The sequence below is a fragment of the Falco cherrug genome, chromosome 3 (genome assembly GCF_023634085.1).
Source record: "Falco cherrug isolate bFalChe1 chromosome 3, bFalChe1.pri, whole genome shotgun sequence".
Lineage (NCBI taxonomy): Eukaryota > Metazoa > Chordata > Aves > Falconiformes > Falconidae > Falco > Falco cherrug.
In genome coordinates this window covers 23459671-23481088 of record NC_073699.1, presented here as the reverse complement: position 1 = coordinate 23481088, position 21418 = coordinate 23459671, and the positions used below count along the sequence as shown (strand labels likewise).

Below are 21418 nucleotides of genomic sequence, written 5' to 3'. Positions count from 1 at the left end.
GAAGTACTAAGGAATATTACTTATAAGCATCACTTGTAGAAACTGAGACTGATGCTTTATAAACAATGTAATTACCTAGCTTTGTATATTTTCTTAATATAAGATTAAAAATCACAGAATCACAGAATGGTCAGGGTTGGAAGGGATGTCTGGAAATCACCTAGTTCAAAACCCTGCTAAAGCAGGTTCACCTCAAGGAGGTTGCACTGTTACATGCAGGCAGGTTTTGAATGTCTCCAGAGAAAATGTCTCCATAACTTCTCTGGGCAGCCTGTTCCCATGCTCTGTCACCCTCAAAGCAAAGAATTTTTTTCCTTATATTTAGTCAGAACTTCCTGTGTTGCAGTTCATGCCTGTTGCCCCTTGCCCTTTTGCTTGGCACTACTGAAAAGAGCCTGGCCCCATCCTCTTGACGCTCACCCTTAACATATTTGTATGCATTGACAAGATCCCCTCTCAGTCTCCTCCAGACTTAAGAGGCCCAGCTTTCTCAGCCTTTCCTCATAAGGGAGATGCTCCAGTCCCCAAATCATCTCCGCAGCCCTCCACTGGACCCCCCTCTCCAGTAGATCCATGTCTCTCTTGAACTGGGGAGCCCAGAACTGGACACAGCACTCCAGGTGCAGCCTCACCAGGGAAGAGCAGAGTGGAGGATCACCTCCCTCGACCTGCTGGCTATGCTCATAATATACCTTAGAATCTCATTGGCCTTCTTGGTCACCAGGACACCCTGCTGGCTCATGGGCAACTTGCTGTGCACCAGGGCTCCTAGATTCCCACCAGTGTGTGGGGTTGTTCCTCTCCAGGTGCAGGACCTTATGCTTGACTTTGCTGAAATTTGTGAGGTTTCTCTTCGCCCAACCCTCCAGCCTGCCCAGGTCTGGCTGAATGGCAGCACAGCCTCTGGTGTGTCAGCCACTCCTCCCAGTTTTGTATCATCACCAAACTTGCTGGGTGTATGCTCTGTCCCTTCATTCAGGTCATTGATGAGTAAGTTGAACAGGACTGGACCCAGTCCTGACCCCTGGGGGACACCACGAGCTACAGGCCTCCTGACAGACTCCACACCACTGATCACAACTCTGAGCTGCCATTCAGCCAGTTTTCAGCCCACCTCACTGTCCACTCATCTAATCCACACTGCCTGAGCTGACCTATGAGGGTGTTATGGGAGACAGTGTCAAAAGCCTTGCTGTGGTCAAGGCAGACGACATCCACTGCTCTCCCCTTGTCTACCTAGACAGTCTTCCCATCATAGAAGGCTCTCAGGTTGGTCAGGCATGATTTCCCCTTGGTGAATCTATGTTGACTCTTCCTAAGGACCTTTTTCCTCCACATGCTTTGAGATGACCTCCAGGCTGACAAGCCTGTAGTTTCCTGTGTCCATCTTCTTGCCCTTTTTGAAGACTGGAGCAACACTGGCTTTCCTCCAGTCCTCAGACACCTCTCCTGTTCTCCATGACCTTTCAGAGATGATGGAAAGTGGCTTGGCAATAAGAGCTGCCAGCTCCATCAGCACTCGTGGCTGCATCCCATTGAGGCCCATGGATTTGTGGGTGTCAAATTTGCTTAAGTGATCTCTAATGTGATCCTCATCAACCAGGGGAAAGCCTTCCTTTCTCAAGACTTCCCCTCCTGCCTCCAGGGTTTGGGAACGCGGAGGACTGGCCTTGGCAGTAAAGACTGAAGCAAAGAAGCATTCAGTAACTCTGCCTTCTCTGTGCCCTTCACCAGGGCACCCACCTCATTCAGCAGTGGGCCCATATTTTCCCCAGTCATGAAAAACAATTTAGTTTATCTGGTCTATGCTACGTTTGGGGTTTTTGTATTGAAAATAAGAAAACAAGACTACTATTGACTTTAATGTGGCTAGCAACCACCTGTTGTATCAGGTGTTGTTCATGCCTCTGTTGTGCAGAACCCTCATAATGCTTTATGAACCAGTTAAGAGCTTAAGATTTTACTGCAGAGCATCACTGTTATTTATAGTTTTGCATATGTCCTCTTTTTTGTGAACCAATAGTATATTTAAAGCAATATAACAAATACAAGGATTTGTCATATTCACATGTTTCTGGAGTAGTGTGATGCTGTTACCATAAAAATACCAGGCCAGAAAACCACAGAATGTGTAATTCAGTTTTTCTGCTTAACTGAAACTGATCTTGAAAGAAGTTGTTTACTATTTTATTTCTTCTGTTTGTTCTACATAAGGCAACTGCACTGAGACCAAGAATTGCAGAAGCCAGCCTAGCAAAAATACTGTTACTACTACCAAGTCAACAAACAACCAGACAGAAACACTATCAAATTTTGTAACAAGAATGTATAAACTAACAAACAAATACTATATGGACATATGGTTTTGTTTAACAATCTGCAGATATTCTTGAAGAAAGTGAATGTACACAATATTTTGACTCAGAATGTCCCAAGCAAAGAGCTATCAAGGATGATTAACTGAAGTAATTGCTGTTTAGGACAAGGCAACTTTAAAGAACAATTACATCCTGGAAAGCTGGCAACACAGGACTCTTGCAATTAAGATATATCTGACACTTGTTGGCCTTAAGCAAACTACCTTAATTATAATACCAAAAATCACACTCCCTACACCAGATACCCTGGTCTACAAAGAGACCCTCCCTCAATGAGCATGCATAGTTAGTCAATATGATTGTGTAACCATTATGTAGATTATCTTCCGTCAGTGCTAGAGGATTGAAAATTAACAGATCAATATTCACGTAATTGTATATAAATCTGATTATGGAAACAATCAACGTGTGCTACTTCACCTAACACCCGAAGTTGCACAACTCGGTATTAAAAGCAGTATCTCGTATTTGATTTTGCACACTGGGTAATGAACTCACTTTTGAGATGACAGAAATACTCTCTAAAGGTAGTATATTTGGAATAAAATCAAAACAAAAAAGTGCTCTGTCTACTCAGCTCGGGTGTTGCATCTCACAGATCAGGATGGAAATTTTCTAGATAAGTGTAACAACAGTCATACTCCCAGCACATTATTTAATGGGACCACACATGCAATACAGAAACTCCAGAGAGAACCTGTGACCAATGCTACTTCCAATACTCTGCACTGAAAGGACTCTATACAATTTACTTTCTGAAATTATGAAACTCCCTGAAGGCATCACCAATCCTTACCAGTACAACAGTCCATTCTATTCTGTTTCTAAATATATACAATTTTTTATACATTTTAATCGTTAGGCCTACAGACAGTGAGGTGAATGAGTTGGCAGTGCCTTTCATCTCAATGTTACATCCCTGGAGTATATTTGGAAATTATTTTACAGCTGCAATTAGAATATCAACATTTATGCCATAGTAAAAACTGTTACTGGTTTTTTTGTTTTGTTGACTATCTACTGACAAAAGGAAAAGTAAAAAAAAATGTCTTTTCATCATCTTTTGGGTTTTTTTTACCATATTAAAATCGCAATATTTGACTTACCATATTGTAGGTGGTTCAGAACCTTCTACTTCCAAATAATCATATTTTTCTTCCATTTGGAAATCTGTAAATATGAGTGAGATAGTATCACCAGGCTCTGCCACAACTGTCCATGTGCAATCCGCATTATTATGATATTCATTAGGGAAGTTGGGGCTCGAGATGATACCACTGGATCCTCTCATGGTTCCTCCACATGCATCCTCAGCTGTTAAAAAAAAAATCATAATTGTCAATAAAATCACCCCTTAGAAATGTATACTTTCTTGTTGAGAACAGGAATTTGCTACCTTTTAGGTGAAAGATTTCTTAAGGTTTTTTAACACGTTAGACTTGGAATGCTGCTGCAAAGTTAAGGTGCTAATAAGCAATTGCTTCAGATTCCAGTTATCTAAAAATTATTATACTAGTGCTGGCATATACTTTTTCAATCTACTCTTTATTATTTTGATTAGCATTGTTTCACTCACTTTACAATAGCATGCAAAAATGTCATTATTTCCTCTTTTGCTTTAACCAAAAACATTTTCATAAAGTGAGTTGAGTTTAATCCCTATCATATGCAGTCTGACATATGATGTGCAGCAGCCACATTATACTGAGAAAAGAAGCATGAGACTCCTACCCATCTTATGCTAAATGTATTATCATATTTCATTTTTGTCAACATGTAGTGATGTTTAAGTCTCTCCTCCAACAAATCTTTTCGCAATTTTCAAACAAATGATCAGTTTTCAAACCAAAGCCATTCATGGGTGATTTCCCAAATGTCAGATGGAAGACACTTTCGCAGTTAAGATGTTTACATCACAGTAATTTTAATGTAAGTTTTAATAGATCAAGTATTTCAAATTCAACCATAACAATAAGTTTTTCACAATATGTGAATAATTGTGAAATCATTTGACCAATTATCACAACCAATTATTTACTGGTTGTGAATACACGAATAAACTCCTAAAATAGAAGACTCAGAGGAAGGAGATAGGCAAAGGTGATGTGACCATAAAGTTTAGGGAATAATGCAGGGCATGACTGAGCACAGATATTGCAAAGATTGACTTCTATCTCAATACAAAGAGGACCCGAGGATGCCCTTTGTTTTAGGTAAACAGCTATCAACAGTTGACTTAACTGCTAGTGCAAGTATTTCTCCCTCAGTACATTTAGAGCATGAATATCTGCCTGACCTAGCCAGACCAGCATGGGAGGAAAGAATATTTGACTCAGCCCAACACAGAGTATAAAAACTAGACACACACACACACACGCACATGCACACGCACACGCACACGCACGCACGCGCGCACACGCACACGCGCGCACACACACACACACACACACACAAAACCCAAAAACTTTCAAAAAGACAGCTTGAGCTGGCTTCAACCTTTCTATTCTTTCCCATGATTGGGGATGCCCAGTGTTGTGATGGTGACCATATTATAGATACCTGTAACGGGAATCACATTGGTATTATGATAAAACTGTATACTGCAACAACTATATATTTTGCTAGGTGTAACCTGTATTTGTGATGTTATGCAATATATTTTCTATCACTATGCTAAATTAAAAATCCTGTGCAACATCAACCATCTTGAAATAAGTACATTTGATACCAAACATTACATTCTCTGCATGTGTCATATCTAAAGTAACCTGGTCACACAGTATTTGGATCTGACACAATAATGCTTTATTTTCTAACATAAATCTGATCCCGAATAAACTAGATAAATATTGCATATTTACCACATCAGTTCTAACACCAACAGAACTAATTCTAAGATTAAAAAAATCTCTAGTGACTGATGTTGTATATCTTCTATCCTAACAATACATATATCTAATAAAAATTGTTTTGAGGATATGTCAAAAATTTTTCTGTGAGCTAATAAAATTGATTTTGAATGTAGTGCTGTTACTTTCAGAAATGGAAATACCTTTCAAATACTTACACAAAAATACCATGTTAGTAGACAGAAATACCATATCGCATCACTTATACACTTTATTTCCCAAATGTCTGAAGGGTCCCTGAAAAGCAATTCTTAGTTCTGCTTAATTAGAGTGCTTATATGAATAAAACTTGCCCTAGAAAGTTTTGAAAGACTGAAACCCCAGTAAATATTGCTGAAAAATTAACAAGGAGAAAAAATATAATAGTAATAAATTAAGGAGTATAACACGATAGAACAAAAGCTTTAAAGAATTCTGGCACACATTTCACTTTTAAATTAATTACAGTAGTTTAGGAGTTTAAAATATCAGGTTTTCTCTCTTAAAATTTCTGCTAAATTATTGTATGACCACATTGAAAAATTATAGTAAAAACACATCTCGGATTTAATCTTACTAATTAGCCAGTGTACTTAGCATCCAATAAATACAATGAAACTTAGGAACCTCATCACATCACAGGTTCAGGTCCTTTACAGTGAAAGGAATAAAAAAATATTCTAAAAGGCAATAATACAGTTTTGTTTTCATGCACTGAGGACAAACAGGAGAATAATTTTTATATGTAAGTTCACAGAAGTAAAATGTCCATTAAAACAATGTGTAACACACTGGTTCAAGGATTTTGAAAGATCTGTATATTGATTTTTAAATATTGGTTGAAATAGGTTTTATCAAGTACTGATCTGAAAAAAGTTCTTATAGGTAAATTTCCATAGCTAAATTACTGAAGCTTATGCAAACTGGAAAGACAGAGTGGCATGTGACATAGTTTTTCTGCTCATGTAACAAATTAAAAGCAGAAAACTAGGTGTATTGTGCAAGACTGAAGACTTTGGATTAGTTTTTTCAGACCCAAAATAGAAATGCTTTTGGAAAATACAGAACTTTTTTCCTTTTCACCAAGGAATTACAGAGAAAGGTATCCTAATTCCTAGCAATATAAAAAAAAGTTCACTAAAAATGTTGCTAAAGTCTACCAATGCTTAAAAGAATAGACTGACCGTGTTTTAAAACACAAGCTGTGTCAACGAGCATGTCTGCTATTCTGAACCACATCTGTTTAGAGATTTTTGCCAAAATGTAGTTTTGCTACCATCAGCAAAATGGCTCACAGAAATCATCAGTTATTTTGTTCTGATTAATGTAGCAAATTTGCTACAAATAAATTTAATACTAACTACATTTAAGTGCTGTAAATATAACCAAAAGCACACCAGATATCATTGTAGCCTCTGTAATGCAAGCATTAGCCCAATAAATAACAGAATTAATGTACTGTGTTTCTATATTCCTCCGCATACATTATCATTTGCTTGTGATTTATTTTATTTCAGTCTTGCAGTCAGATCCTCACAGGTAAAAGCTCACATCCAGGAGAAAGCTACCAAACATTAACCCCCATGAAAATGTTTGGTGCCTTAAGTTGTGAAACCACTGGAAAAAAGAATTGGTCTTCAAGTAAATTGACAAACACTGAAGTTGACCGCAGTTCTACCACTGACTTTATAGTGCATAAAACCCTGACAAATAAAAGAAAATGTAATAATTGTTTCTGTGCAATCTGCTTTTGGCACCTGTGTTTCCCTCATATTGCAGCATAATTGTTTAGGTGTCAGTTATGAAACATTACAAACAAAAGAATAACTTATTTGTAAGAGAAATTTATGAAGACTAACAGTAGCCCATCTTCATCAGTCTGCAACAAGTCCAATAATGATAGGTGAACAAGGAAGAAAGAGAGGAAAGATACTCCTTGCAGTGATTTCTATATAGAGCCCTGAGAACCCCTCTCACTGCCTTTCCACAACTTTCTGAATTGCCTCTGTCAAACCACTGAAGGAGGAGTCCTCGAAGATACTTGTGTCTCACACTCCAATCCCTGCAATCAAAATGTAATACCTAAACAGCAGTTAAGCACCTAAATGCTTGAAAGAGTTGTGTATCTGTCCCTGTTCTTTTAATTTCCAGTTACCAAATATGGAGGAAAACATTAACAGGAATGGTAAGAAGACAATACTTTGGTTAAGACTTGATAGAATCTGATAATAAATACGCAATTACACATACATAGGTACCATTGATGACACCTAAAAAAAAAAATCTACTTTTAAAATTCCTACCCCATATTTTCAAATTTAATTTATTCTGTCATGTACTGGGAAAATTTACCTAATCCACAAACTTGCAAATATGATACAAAGGCATAAATGCAAAATATATGCATACTGCCATGATGTCGTTTTTCCAAACATACTTTTCTGATCTTAACCTAATGCTGAAAGGGGAAGATTTTTCAAAGAAATATGCAAGGTGGGGACTTGGCTTAGAAAAGCTTTTCAAAGTATTATGAATACAAATTAAGATCTATATCTGAATATGCATAAGGGTTTTTGTGCAGAGGGAGTATCACTGATATTATGATGTAAGTGATAATTATGGCAGTACAAAGCTTTTGAGGGTTTGGGGGTTTTTTTGCTTTTTGTGGGCATAGACTAGTTTTTATTTATATACATAGGTACGTGCAGCTTTTTTTAAAAAAATATGGCTAAATACTTGCAAAAAATAATGTGAAATGAGTATGCATTTAAATGATTTCTGGTGAAAATTAATTTAATTAAATTTTGTATTTTATTTTCTAACCATCTTCCTGGTTTACTGTTCACTGTTCCCTTTTCATAATAAATTTTAAAAATACGTTTCTCTAAGTTGGCTTATTTAAATTTGATTTTCTGCTTATTCTTGTAGGTTTCAATGATATTTGCAATAAAGTAACATAAATATTGAACTGTACTTTTCAATAAGATAGATGATCAAAGACAGGCAATATTATTAGTGATTTATAGGCCTTCAAATTCATGGTTTGCAATGAGAATTCAATAAGAATGCATGATTGATCAAGCTTTAATCTGGCACACAATGTATTGCGTAATTTTATCTATCTAGATATTTACAGTGTAACAAACAGTTAAACTTAAGTGCTTAATTCATCACAGAGTAATAGACATCCATTATCTGTTCTTGAAAACAACATGAGGAAAAAAAGCATACCAACTTTCGAAGTTTAGACAATGATCATTACAATAGCCAATAAAGGTTCTGAGCAAGCTGAACTAATTTTAAAGAAAAGCTAAGAGGATCTGCAGTAATTCCTCTATATCTTGATCATTAGTTACACAGTGTAGTTCAGGTACAACCCCAGACATACGGTTGTCTGCTCTTTCAAATTTTAGGCAGTCTTATTTCACACAAATTATCTGAGCAATCTAAAGGAATCCGCATTCTATCAGCCCCTTTAAAGCATTTTACAGTCATATTAATTATTGCTCTTAAATATACATATTAATAACTACATTTCAGCTGAATATCAGGAAAGATTTTTACATTAGAAAGCTATCAATTCTTTGAGAAACTCCAGTGCTCTTCAAAAGTATTCAACATAGGTAAACACATAATACTAACTACTGATTCCACTAGTGATGTGAAAAACTACTTTACCTGTTTCTGCATAGCAAATGCATGCACAGAGGTATAGGTATATGTCTACACAAATTTTAACCATCTACAGAATTTTATTTGAGTCAACTGCTGCCTTAAATAATGGTATCTAACTGCTAAGAGTTAGACGAAAACTGAAGAAAACAGGGATCCTGAAAAATGTCATTCTGTATTCTATCACCCCATATTTAACTTACATTAAAAATAGACCACTTACATGCATAAAATAATTATGTGGAATGTGAAGCATAACTCTAAGTATCTTCAGATGTTTCTCAATGAAAGATATTTTGGTTTATATCCTTCCAAAACAGCTCATGATTATTTGATGCAATAAAGTAGAATGGAAATGGAAATTAATTACACAGCTAATACTTTCTGATATTTTTACAAAACCACAACACTTTAGTTGTAATCTCAATTCTGACAGGAAAAAAAAAAAGTTTTTATAAAATTCCAGTGTTTTCTAAATAAGAATTTTAATCAATTAACTTCATATTCAAAGTAAAGGGTAAAGAATATGAGATTATCTCCAGGCAGTAACTTGGCATAAGAAAGCAAAATATTGTCAATTAAAAGAGGCAACACACTATCTTAACTATAACTTGAGTTACACAAACATTTCTGAACCAGAACGTACTTTCCTTCCCCAGAACCTTGTCTCTTTTTGTTACTTCTGAAAGTTTGTCAGAGGTTAGCGCTAAATAAAATAAAATAAATAAGTAAATGAAAAATAATCTCACCTAGATAGCAGCCCCACTGATCACTGCTTAGGGAGGTACTTTTAAGTTTTCAATAGGCATGCATTATGAATGTTTTAACATATGTCTATAACAATTATGTGGAATTATTTTCTGATTATTTTTTTATGAAGCTCAGAATTATCTTGGCTTGAGTATCATTGCTACTAGCATTTTATGCTTAGTGTTTTCCCCTTTATAGGTCTGTATGTTTATACACTCAGACTGTTTTTACAGAACACAGCACTGAGAAGCAGCTTCATAACACGTTTTGAACTTAATTTTCCACAAGTCTGAATTTGCTGGTTCATCCTTCAGCAACTTCCACAAATTTCCAATGTCACACTTGACCAGTGCTTAATCCAATGCTCTTATATACACTACAGATTTGCACTTTTCTGCACATCCTATACTGCTTTCACAAAAACCAGCTTAGAATGTGTTTCTTATTAAGTTTCTTCATTGACTGTGCTACAGGTGAGCAGCAGAAAGGAAACTATATAAGCTGAAGTGGAAAGCCCCTTAGAAAATTAAGCTCAGTTTTAAAGTCTGTAGTGTAATAATCTGATTATGAAATTTGCAAATGAACACAATAATAGGTTACATACAAAAATATCTTTAAGAAGCTCATAGGCAATGCCATTTTCTAGCAGAGTTCCCCCTGCTCCCTCCTTTGCACAAACCACACTCCCCTGTTTCCAACCCACCTTTCTTTGAGGATCTGTGTGTCTGTTGTAGGACTCCAGCAGCGCCAGCTGTTCTGACTCTGTGATTTTGACAATGTTACTGATCTTGCAATTACATATGAATTTACAGTTCCTGTTCCCCATGCTACATGTGTTTGTGTACAGGCACTTGAGATGGGTCTCTGGTCATCCCACTTCCTCAAAAAAAGAGTGCAATCCCTCATCGCCCTGCCTGGTGCATGCTTCCCCCGTCCCCTGCTCCCCAAAAACCTGCAAGCTTTTGTCACCAACCCCAATAAACCCAGGTTAAAGACCTCCTCGCTAAGTTAGCAAGCTTCTTGGCAATGGTGCTCTTGCCCCACTAAATAAAAATTAGTTACCCAACTAGTTTAAACTGAGTCTCAATAATCTAATGCTCAGAGAATAAATGAATGGGTCTTTAAAGTATAGAGAACAGCGTATGTAGTATAATGCATATTAATTTTCATGTAATATTGAGACATTCTAAAAAGTCCAAATATAACAAAAGATATATGTAATTTCTGAGAAACATTTATATGTTGGCTTTTTCTATAAACCTGCAATAATAAATGTTAGCTTTTCCTCGTAATTTATGCACAAACTAACCTTGCAGCTTTCAGAAATGTAAATTAAATGGTTGCAAAGCATCCATCAAAGTGAAAATCTTTAAGGATAGCTTCACAGATTTGACATTAAGGACATGTAAATTTCACCCAGCTTTTGAGGAGAGGGCCATAAAACATTTCTAGAGGACATATGGAAGTCTTATTTTCTATGGCTTTGTGTTGCAATTCGTAAAACTCACAGATTTAAAATTCCAAATAAACCCAAGGATGATTATAAATCTACATTATTCACATCCTCAAATACTTCATTTGTATGCTCAGTTTAGCTGTAAAATTTATACAGATTTGACAGCCAGCAAAAAAAAAAATCACATTATAGCATCTGTGGCTAAAAACGTGAGGAAGCTTGGGAGCTTAAAATGGTGCTCTAGCAGAAGTTACAAGGAATAAATTGTCTCCGAGCCTGCCTTTTTTGAGATAAATCCACAAAAACGAGCTATGCCATAAGGAAATTACTACCAAGACCCACGGAACTTGTGCCTAGCTGGAGTCCCCGTACTGGGGCAAAACCGGCAGGGGAGCCGCAGGGGTGACCCGTGTGAGGGGACGCCGCGAAGCGCCCAGTGCTGGGCGCACTCAGCTCGGCAGCCAGGGACATGGCCACCGCCGGGCCGCGCGGCCGCCACCGAGGAGCCGCCACCGAGAAGCCGCCGGCGGGGGCGGGAGGCACGTGGGGGAGCACAGCAGGAAACCTATAGGTGCACGTGCGGATGCGCTGGAGGCCGTATAGAAGAGAGGTCGTAAAGAGAGAGGGGCCCCTGGAGGAACCCATGCCTGGACAAAGGACAGGAGCGGGGCTAGAAGGAGGGCGAAAGAGGCCGTTTGCCGCCGCCACCTCACGCGCCCCTGCGCGCGGCAGGTCGCTGGCGGGGCGAGTGAGGTGAGGTGCGGCAGGAGGGGGCAGGGCGCTGGGGGACCGGGGTGGGGGGGAGGCGGGATCTGGGGCGAAGTTGAGGCGGGTAAAAGGGGTGGAAGGTCTTTTTCTCAAAGTGTTTAATTTTTTTTTTTTTTTTGGTCTTCTTTTGTTTCGCAAATCCTGAACCGGTAACTCAATGTTTCTGTTAATTGGCGACATAGTCCAGCGAGATCCTCGGGGCTGGCTGTTTTCCCTCAGGGAAGCGATGTGGGTGTGGTTGGAGGAGTTGGGCTCTTCTGAAGTGTTGCCGATAGGAAAAGTACCTTTGTAGTAAACACCACACAGTAAACTCATTTATTATTTTATCTGTAAAGAAGGAAGAATTTTAACATTGGAAAAATCTTGGCACATAAAGCCAATAGTTTGTGCAGGCTTTACAACAAAACGTGAAAAGTGTGTGGTCTGCTGAATTCTTGCCTATGTATTTGGAAAACATCAGAAGTTGTTTAGTTAAAAATGAATATAGCTGGTTCATTTTTAAAAAAATTCTGGAGTAGGACTTGAAATTTGATGGAGTAACTCACAAACGTGTTTAACAAAGTAAGATAACCTGCCAGTCCGTACATCAGCCAACTTTTCCTTTACTGCTGTTTTCCAGCAAGAGAATGAAATACACCTTTTCTCACATGAAAATGAACCTTGGGGAGGCATTGGTGCTTTGATTGCTTACAAACAATGCAAGGTAATTTAAATGAATATATTTGGACAAGCCTTCCTTGTGTGAGCACAAGGGAAGAAATTAAAAAGTTTTCTTGCTGATCAAACTATTTCAAATTGCTTTGTGAAACAATAAAGATTAGCAGTTCTGCAGTGTTGAATTAAGACATTAATCCGGATTTTATAGTTCTCAAGTCTGATGTTTACTGTGTGAGTTGCTGAGGGGCAGAGGGCTTAAGAGTAAATTCATTAGAAATAGAATACAGAGGAAAGCAGAAATTACTTTAGTTGTTTAGGCAAAGAAAAGAAAAATAAGATCTAAAAGTGAATATTTAAATTAACCAATTTGAAATTAAATTATTTTTCTTTCTAATTATTTTAAATAACTGCAAAGTAAAAGGTTTTTTTACTATGGTTTTGAAATGTAATTTTGTCATTAAAATCTGTATTGTTTTTAAACCAAACACGCCAAACATGAGAGATGATCAACAACATATCATATGAGATTTTAGAAATTGTTAGGGATCTCCTCCTGTAAGAGACTTGAGTCGGTGAGAACCACCATCACCACAGCAGATGTTTTTTTTAACATTGCTATGGCAGGAAACTTACACCAAACACCATCACCACAGCAAATGTTTATCTATGGCAGGAAGCCAGCACCATCACCACAGCAAATGTTTATATCAACATTGTCAGGGCAGGAAGCCAACACCACTACCACAGCAGAGGTTTATCTCAACACTGTTAAGGCAGCAAACCCACCAACTGACACCATGGAGCAACAGAAGGAGCTAATCCTGAGAAACTTCATCAAACCCCTGCGCATGCACCCAGACCCAATCGAGGATCAAGGGGTCTGGAGACCTCTGAAGACCACCTGACGGTATTGGACACACACACCACTGCCAGGTGGAAGGTGTGGTTAAGCAGAACAGCTTGTGACAATCGTATAAAACAATGGAACCAACCAACATCGGATGGAATGTTCCCCCACCACACTTGGAAATGGATCAGACTGACTGGGACGCTGCAGCTCTGGGGTGGTAGCTATTGCTGTGAAGTCTTTCATTCTTTCCTTCCTTTCTCTCTTTATCTCTCGCTCTCTCCTTTGCATTTGCAAACCTGTTGTTGGGCAAATAAAGTTCCTTGGCTCTTGGCTCCTTTTTGAGTTTTAGTTCTGTTCCCAAGCATATAAGCAGAACCTCACTCCAGTCTTAGACCAGCATGTAATACCTCTTTTTTTTTTTTTTTCTTTCCATTTCTCACTGAAGAAACTATGCTAAAGTATGTGTTTAGCAATGGCTGATTTTTACACCTGGTTTTGCAGTTTTGCCTCTGAACCACAAAGAAACTATTCAAACACCTGTAATTGAGCCACACTCAATTACTGGGAAAGGTGTTGTAATTTTGTCTTTGTTTCTCACTATCATACCCTATTTTTAATTGGCAATAAATTAAATTAAACTTCCCCAAGTCCAATCTGTCTGTGATGGTAATTGGTAATTGATCTTCTTGCCTGTATCTCAACCCATAAGCTTTTCCATCTGTAGTCTCTTGTGGCCCTATTGAGGAGAGGGACTGAGAGAGCAGCTTGGTGGGCAGCTGGCAGCCAGCCAAGGTCAACCCACCACACAGGTGAAGATAATACAGGGATGTACAGCATACAGACATAGCAGAGGGTGGAATATAAAAACTTGTCTGGGTTCTGAAGAGTTTCAGTCCAAGAAACTGCTAACATTTTCTGAAGTGGGAGCAGGCTGATGAGAAGTATGTGGGCTTCAGAGTCATGGGGGGAGATCTGTTTTCAAATGCTTTCTTAAATTCTGTTACAAGTTTGGTTTTGATAGCTTCTAGAATACAGCATACAATTTTGTGCAACCACCTCCCTGCCCTGCCCCACTGCTCCCCCCCCCGCCCCCCCCCCCCCAAAAAAAAAAAAAGTAAAAAAAAAAGTCAAACGACATGGATATGCTGCAGTGAATTCAACAAAGGTTCACCAGGATTGTTGGGACTGGAGTGCTGGGGAGACTGAAGGAACAGGGCTAGCTCAACCCAGAGATGAGGCAGCTTACGGAGGCCTAACCTAACAGTACCCACAGTGCCTATGGAGAGCCTATTGAGATGACAGAGGCAAGTTATTTGCTGTGGTGCATGGAGAACAAGAGGCAATGGATCTGACGGGATGCTCACAGTGCATATAAGGAGAAACCTTTTCACGATAAAGAGTGTCAAGAAGTGGAACAGATGGCCCAGAGAGGTCTTTAAACACAATTTCAGAGATTTGAATGCGGCTCAAACTCCCTCCTTGAACTTCTTTAGTACAGATCACTTCTGCTTTTAAAGACTGCTTCAAAATCTGTTAGTGCTTCATCCCCAGTTGAAGTTCCTCCTTGCCACCTCAAAAGCTATGCTTCTGAAAAAAACCCATATATTTAAATAAATATTTAAATATTTCAATTTCTGAATTCCATTTTGACAAATATTACCAATTTAGCTAGATTAGGGGGGAAAATCAGACTTTTTTGATCAGACCCAACAAAGCATAGGTATTTTTGTTAGTGTTTTAATAAAATAGTAACATGAACTCAAAATTGAAATTTCAATAAAACAATGGACTTTTAAATGTCTCTTGATTTGTATCATAAAAATTACTAATGTCTATTTCATTATCAGGTACATCATGTTACTAATTTTCCAGTTTAAAATTCATTTATTAATAATACCTGAATAGAATTTTGCAGAATTTATAGTTTGGTTGGAAAAATCAATTACAGTTCAGTTGAGATGTTCCTGTTAGAAAATTTATCATTTCTCAAAAATCCCTGAATATATAATAGACAGAAATATATGACAACACTGTGTGATGGATACATTTTAATCTTAAGAGTTGTTGCCTGACAGCTCTTAAATCTTATGAGTTGTTTTTATGTGACTTACCTCAAAAAAAAAAAGCATTAAAACATCTTAAAGCATGAACCGCTTACACCACCGAGATATGCAAAAGCAAAAAACAAACAAACAAACAAACAACCCCACCAAACCTCCAACAAACAAACCAGCTTTAGCCACAGAAAGGTACATGTCTTCATAAAACCTTACTATCTTAGGTCCAAATCATGCCTCTACCTAACACAGACACTTAAGCTATGAACAATCACTTCATACTTCCTTTGGATTTAGAGATAAGAACAAAATCTGAAATGTCTCACTACATACTATATGAGGGTTATCCACTGGAAGTATCTTCTTTTCTGTAGTGACCTGTAAAGGAAACCTACGACAGCTGTACTCCTACCTTAGTCAGCCCCATTCATATCTATGTACATCTTGGTGAAGAGTCTAAAACTCTGAATGGACAATAAAATGTGTCTGTTTCAACACTGTTATGGGACAAAATTGGATGTGTCAAGACCTGAACAATAGGTACTGTATGATTTCTTTATCTAATCTGCAACTAAAGCTATAAGGTGGGACCAAATCCTTAGCTGACTCAGTGACACTGAAATTTCTGAGTTGTAAGGTTTGTTTGCAGGGTTATTTCATTGTGGGCACTGACATATTCAGGCCATTGTACAACAATTCTATGTTCATTATTATTCTTCTCTTTTCTGAAACACATAGATCAGACTAATCATGATTAAACTCTAACATTTACATTATACTAGCAATAAATTTGTGGTATAAGTTATATGCAAGGTATGCTTCCTCTTCATAATCCCAAGTGTAAAAATGTGTCTTCAAAGAAGTGTTTATGAGATACTGCTATAAAGGATGTTTCTTATACTTGCACCAAAAACTTCTTTATTTTAAATCTCATTCGTAAGAGTTACAGTATTTGGGAAGCAGATTCAGAAAGAAAAATATGCTTAAATGTACAGTAAAGAAAATATGGTTTAAAAGATTTCAATAATTTTTACATGTTTGGGTAGAACATCCAATCTTTGACTACCTAAAAGGAGGCTATGGAAAATTTGGGAGTCAAACATTGTTCTAGGGCGCACAGCAAAAAGGCAAGAGGCAATGGTCACAAATTGTAAATTAGGCTATTCTATTTAGACATCAAGAATAATTTAAAAAAAAATGCTATTTGAGAGGATGATTGTGATACCAATTTACCTGGAGAGGTTGTGGAATTTCCATTCCTGGAGATTTTCAAAAGTGATGAACAAGACCCTAAGCAAATATATCTGCTTTTAAAGTCAGATTTGAAAGGTGTGTTGGATTTGATAACCTCTTTGTGTCCTAAAATAAGTTCTCTTATTTCTATGATAGCTTAGAGATAGGAAAGAACAACAGTGACCAAACAGATTGAAAAAAAAACAAAAAGAGGAGCTTGTATTCTCTGAAGTGATATACTATTTTTTAAACTTGCCTGCACATATTCTAGTAGAATATCTAGAACAAGATTAGAGAAAAAAACCCAATACTTCCATTTGTTTTATTTCCAGCTGTCTTGGCCTCATATTTAAAACTGTATTTTTTTCCTCAGAGCAAGTGACTTGAAGTTTCATACCATCTAATGCAGAAAGGATTGCAGTGCATACATCTTCAATCATTTTTATCTTTGCTATAAGAACTGTGGAATGAGACCACTTGAATCTTTTTTACTTAAACCACCATGCAAACAACTATTACTAATTTTCTACATTACATTCGGTATAGGACCTTAGTGGGATAAAAGTCTGTCATAATTTCCATTGTCTAGTCCTTTGAACCTTCTGACCTCATGGCAACTGGATTACAAGGAGCATGAAGCTTAAAATAATTTGCTTTTATAACTGAAGAAAAAATGCAAATGTTCATCAAAATATATTTCTAAAATTTACAATTCCATATGCTCAGGTTTATAAAACAGCTAAACAACAAAGTGTACTCTTACCAAGCACTGTGCAAACAGGAAACACAATTTGTGTGGCACATTTGTGATCTCTTTACTCCTGTAACATTACATATCTAAAAGAATCTGCCTTTTATCCTAGCACAAAATGCCTAAGGATGACAAAATGTTTTCAAGATTTCAGAGTCAAGATTTTTGTAGTTGCTTAATTATGCAGAGACCTTAAAATTCAGCACTTCTGAATGTGATCTGTGACTACTGCTTTGCCAGAAGAGAAAAACAGGACTTAACCTCTTCTGAAGACATTTTCTCAGCCAATTTATGACGACTGCTTTGGCAGCTCTGTTACCTTGTTTGCCAAAATTTATCAAACTTACATTAAGTCTGCTTGCATTTGAAAAGTTCACAGACATGTTCAAATTTGGAAAACTAAAATGAGAATTTGAAGCAAAAGATTTTTACACCACAGAATCATTTAGAAATAAGAGTTTCAGTGTTCTGCTTGAGGGATGTACAAAGTTTTTCAAGTAGAAATCGAATATATCTCCTTCCTGTACCCAAATGCCTCTGCCACTCATACCTCATCCTACTACCAGACGAATTTATTGTTACACTCAAAATCTTCTTTTGGATGAAAAGGAACACACAATGTATATGCAGACAACAAATTATTTTTCACCTGATTAGTGATTTAATGGTAGATAATAGTCCAAATTACCTAATGAATGCAGAGAAACCTCACTAACTTTGCTGCTACCACTACCTTTTCAGTACTGCAGGAGATGGAGACGCCATGATGATAGAGGCTGGAGGCTTGGGACTTCTGACACCAAGAGGACAACTCCTGCTCCTCCTGCAGCACTGCAGCATCAGAGTAGATCAGTGCCCTGGTAGCAGATGAGGGGCTGAGACCTGTGTCAACAAAGCACTCGAGCCAGCTGAGCCTGAGCTCTGCAGCAGAACCAGGAGGAAGTGGGAAATGACAGTATTGGGAAGAATCCCTGTTGCAGGAGATGCAGGCCTCCACCTTCTGACCTGTCATCTAGGGAGGGTTGATGTTTTCCAGGGGCTCAGACCCCAGGTGCTGCTGAGGTTTCTCTGGCCTGAGGACTCCTGCTGCTCTTTCCTGTGGGCACTACCTGGAAAATACCAAGCATGGCTACACAAACCTTGGGTGAGAGTCAAGGGCTGAGTGGGGGCTCAGGTGTTTTTTTTTTTTTCTCAGTGCTGCCAGTAAGGGGAAAGTGCATGAAGGGGAGTGAATATATCCTGTTGGTCAACATGTGGTTACAGAGCAGATGTGGACAATCAGCTTTTATTGCAATAAGACCATCTCTGAGGATTAAGAAGTGCTTGGAAGAGATAGGATCCAAGAGCTGAGGCAAAAGTATCTTTGCCAACAGGCTGGCCAACCTGGTGAGAACAGCTTTGAAATAGGAATCATGGAGAGGAGATGATGGGGGAAGAACTAGATGAAGCCTTCTTCAAACAACTGAAAGAAGCCTTGCATTTGCAGGCCCTGGTCCACTTAGGGACTTGCACTACCCTGAGATCACACAGAGATCACAAACAATCCACAAGTTTGATAGAGTGCACTTATCAAAAATTCCAAACACAAGTGTGTTATACCTTCTACAGGTCTATCAGCAGCAAAAGGAGGATTAGGGAAAATATGAGGCTTCTGCTAATGGGGCAGGGGTCTTTGTGACAAAGGGCATGGAAGAGGCCAAAGTACTCAATGCCTTTTTTTGCCTCAGTAAAAATTGCCTTCAGGAATTCCAGACCAGTGGGAAAGTCTGGAGCAAGCAAGAATTAACCTCAGTGGTAGAGGATCAATCTAGGGAACATTTAGACAAACTGGACATACATAAGTCTACAGGATCTGGTGGGATGCATCCACGAGCTGGCCAATGTCACTGCAACACCACTGTTGATGATCACTGAAAGGCTGTGGTGACTGTATGGGGTTCCTGAAGACTGGAAGAAAGTATAAGTCACTCCTACCTTCAAGAAGGCCAAGAGGGGCATTTCAGGGACCTACAGGCTGTTCAGCCTCATCTTGTTCACTGGGAAGTTAACAGAACCAACCCTTCTGTAAGCCATTTTGAAACATATACATCCTTCTTATTATTTCACACATCATTTACTCAACAGGTCATAATGGCATCTTCAGAGCCATTCTGATTTATGATAAGAACCCAGTGCATTAAAGATATGTGCTCAAAATCATTATAGATTTTTTTCCAGGAAAATTGCAGTGCATGCATAACAAGCAACCTAAAATCCTGGCTTGGTGTCCATTGTACTACTTCAGACTTAGAAAGTGATTGGATCATGGTCCAAACGTTTCTTTTTATTTTCAGTAGCTTGTTATCAGCTACTAAGAACTACAAAATTTCAATTACCAGGACTTAAATACATGCCAAAACATGGAATAATGATCTTTTGTAAAAAGCAATGATAACAAAACTGAGATAATAATAAATAAAAAATAACATACATCTTTCCAATGCTTTATTCAGATAAAGTATTACAACATTTTTATTAATATTAAGGGTCACACAACTCTCATCCTTCATTCCCATATCCATCCTAGAACAGGATATGTGCTACACATGCTGCTGATCCTTCTGGCACTGATGGCCATACACATCTCAGGCTTATTTTGCACCTATTAAGTAAAAATTAGCTTTACAGATTGCTTCAATAAAAACATCAGATTCCAAACTTTCGATAACCTGACAAGGTGTGGTGAGTTGAACCCAGCTGGCAGGTCAGCCCCTACCTAGTTGCTCACTTATTCGTCCCGAGCAGGGTAGGGAAAAGGATCAGAAAGGCAGAAGTGAGAAAGCTTATGGGTCAAAAGACAGTTTAATGAGTGAAGGTGGCAGGAGGAAAGAGAAGGAAAAAAACCCATCAAACAAACAAAAAACAAGAGATGTCACTCACCATCCAGTGCCAAGTCAGTCCTTGAACAATGGCTACTTTGAAAAAAACACTGACCTCTCCCCAGTTTTATTGATCAGCATGACATTATATGGCAGGGATGGAATAGCTCATTGGTCAGCTGGGGTCAGCTGTCCCAGCTGTGTCTTCTCCCAGCCTCCTGTCCATCCGAAGCCTAATTGCTGGGAAAGATAGGGGCAGTGAGAGACAGAGAAAAAGGCCTTGATGCTGTGTAGACACTGTTCAGCAATAGCTGCAACATTGGTATGTTTTCCACACTGATTTTGGTAACCCATCTAAAACTGATGATGTAGGGGCTGCTATGAGGAAAATTAACTCCATGCCAGCTGAGCAGATTACACCAGGTAAGAAGTTTCATACCTCCAGCTCACAGTGATTTTAGTTTGAATTGCAGACACAAAGTATTGAAAGGATACAATGTTTTAAAATACAAGACGCTAAACTGTTCAGTGTCATAAATCTTTGTGAAGTATCTTCATACTACGTTTTAAATCTTTTCAAGGTATTCAAAAAGCTGAATACATGTTGTTACTGTCAAAGTGCTTTCCTGATCAAGGTAATTAAAATAAGGATTTACAGTATCCTACTATCATATGTGATAATCCATCACTGTTTATTTGCAGCATGTTGAAAATGGAACATCTGAATACAATGGAATCATGCTATTGAAGTGTCTGGGTGAAATAAATATTGAAAGGGCATGAATACAGACATCTTAACTCAGTATCACCAGCTTCTCAACAGATGAGAAGTCAGAGAGCTAGAATTCCTTTTTTTTCATTTTTTTTTTCCTTCTGATACCTGTAGCTAGAGCAGAGATCTACGATAGCTATAAAGTGCATTAATCAGAATATATATAATATTTGCTGACCTTGAACCTCAGTATAAGTGCACTGAAACAGTATAATCAATGTAACAGCATAACCAGTAGTACATAAGCATTTTTGTGATGTTGTGATGCCATAGAGACAAAATATACAAGCATTTTTGAGAAACATATTGTTACAGATCTGCTAATAAG

At 38.0% G+C, this 21418-nt stretch overlaps 1 protein-coding gene and 1 long non-coding RNA gene across 4 annotated transcripts in view; one reads left to right on the top strand and one right to left on the bottom strand.

Moving 5' to 3' along the window:
- The window catches only part of CSMD3 (CUB and Sushi multiple domains 3), a 726530-nt gene that overhangs the window by 520900 nt on the left and 184212 nt on the right, over positions 1-21418 (bottom strand). For all 3 annotated transcript variants that reach the window (XM_055706136.1, XM_055706138.1, XM_055706139.1), the window contains exon 5: positions 3485-3692. In XM_055706136.1, the coding sequence (XP_055562111.1) occupies positions 3485-3692 (208 nt within the window). The remainder of the gene's footprint in view (positions 1-3484; positions 3693-21418) is intronic.
- Positions 11670-13749, top strand: LOC129735732 (uncharacterized). The gene is made up of 3 exons (XR_008731572.1): positions 11670-11897; positions 12532-12615; positions 13243-13749. It is a non-coding gene; the product is annotated as an uncharacterized LOC129735732 (long non-coding RNA).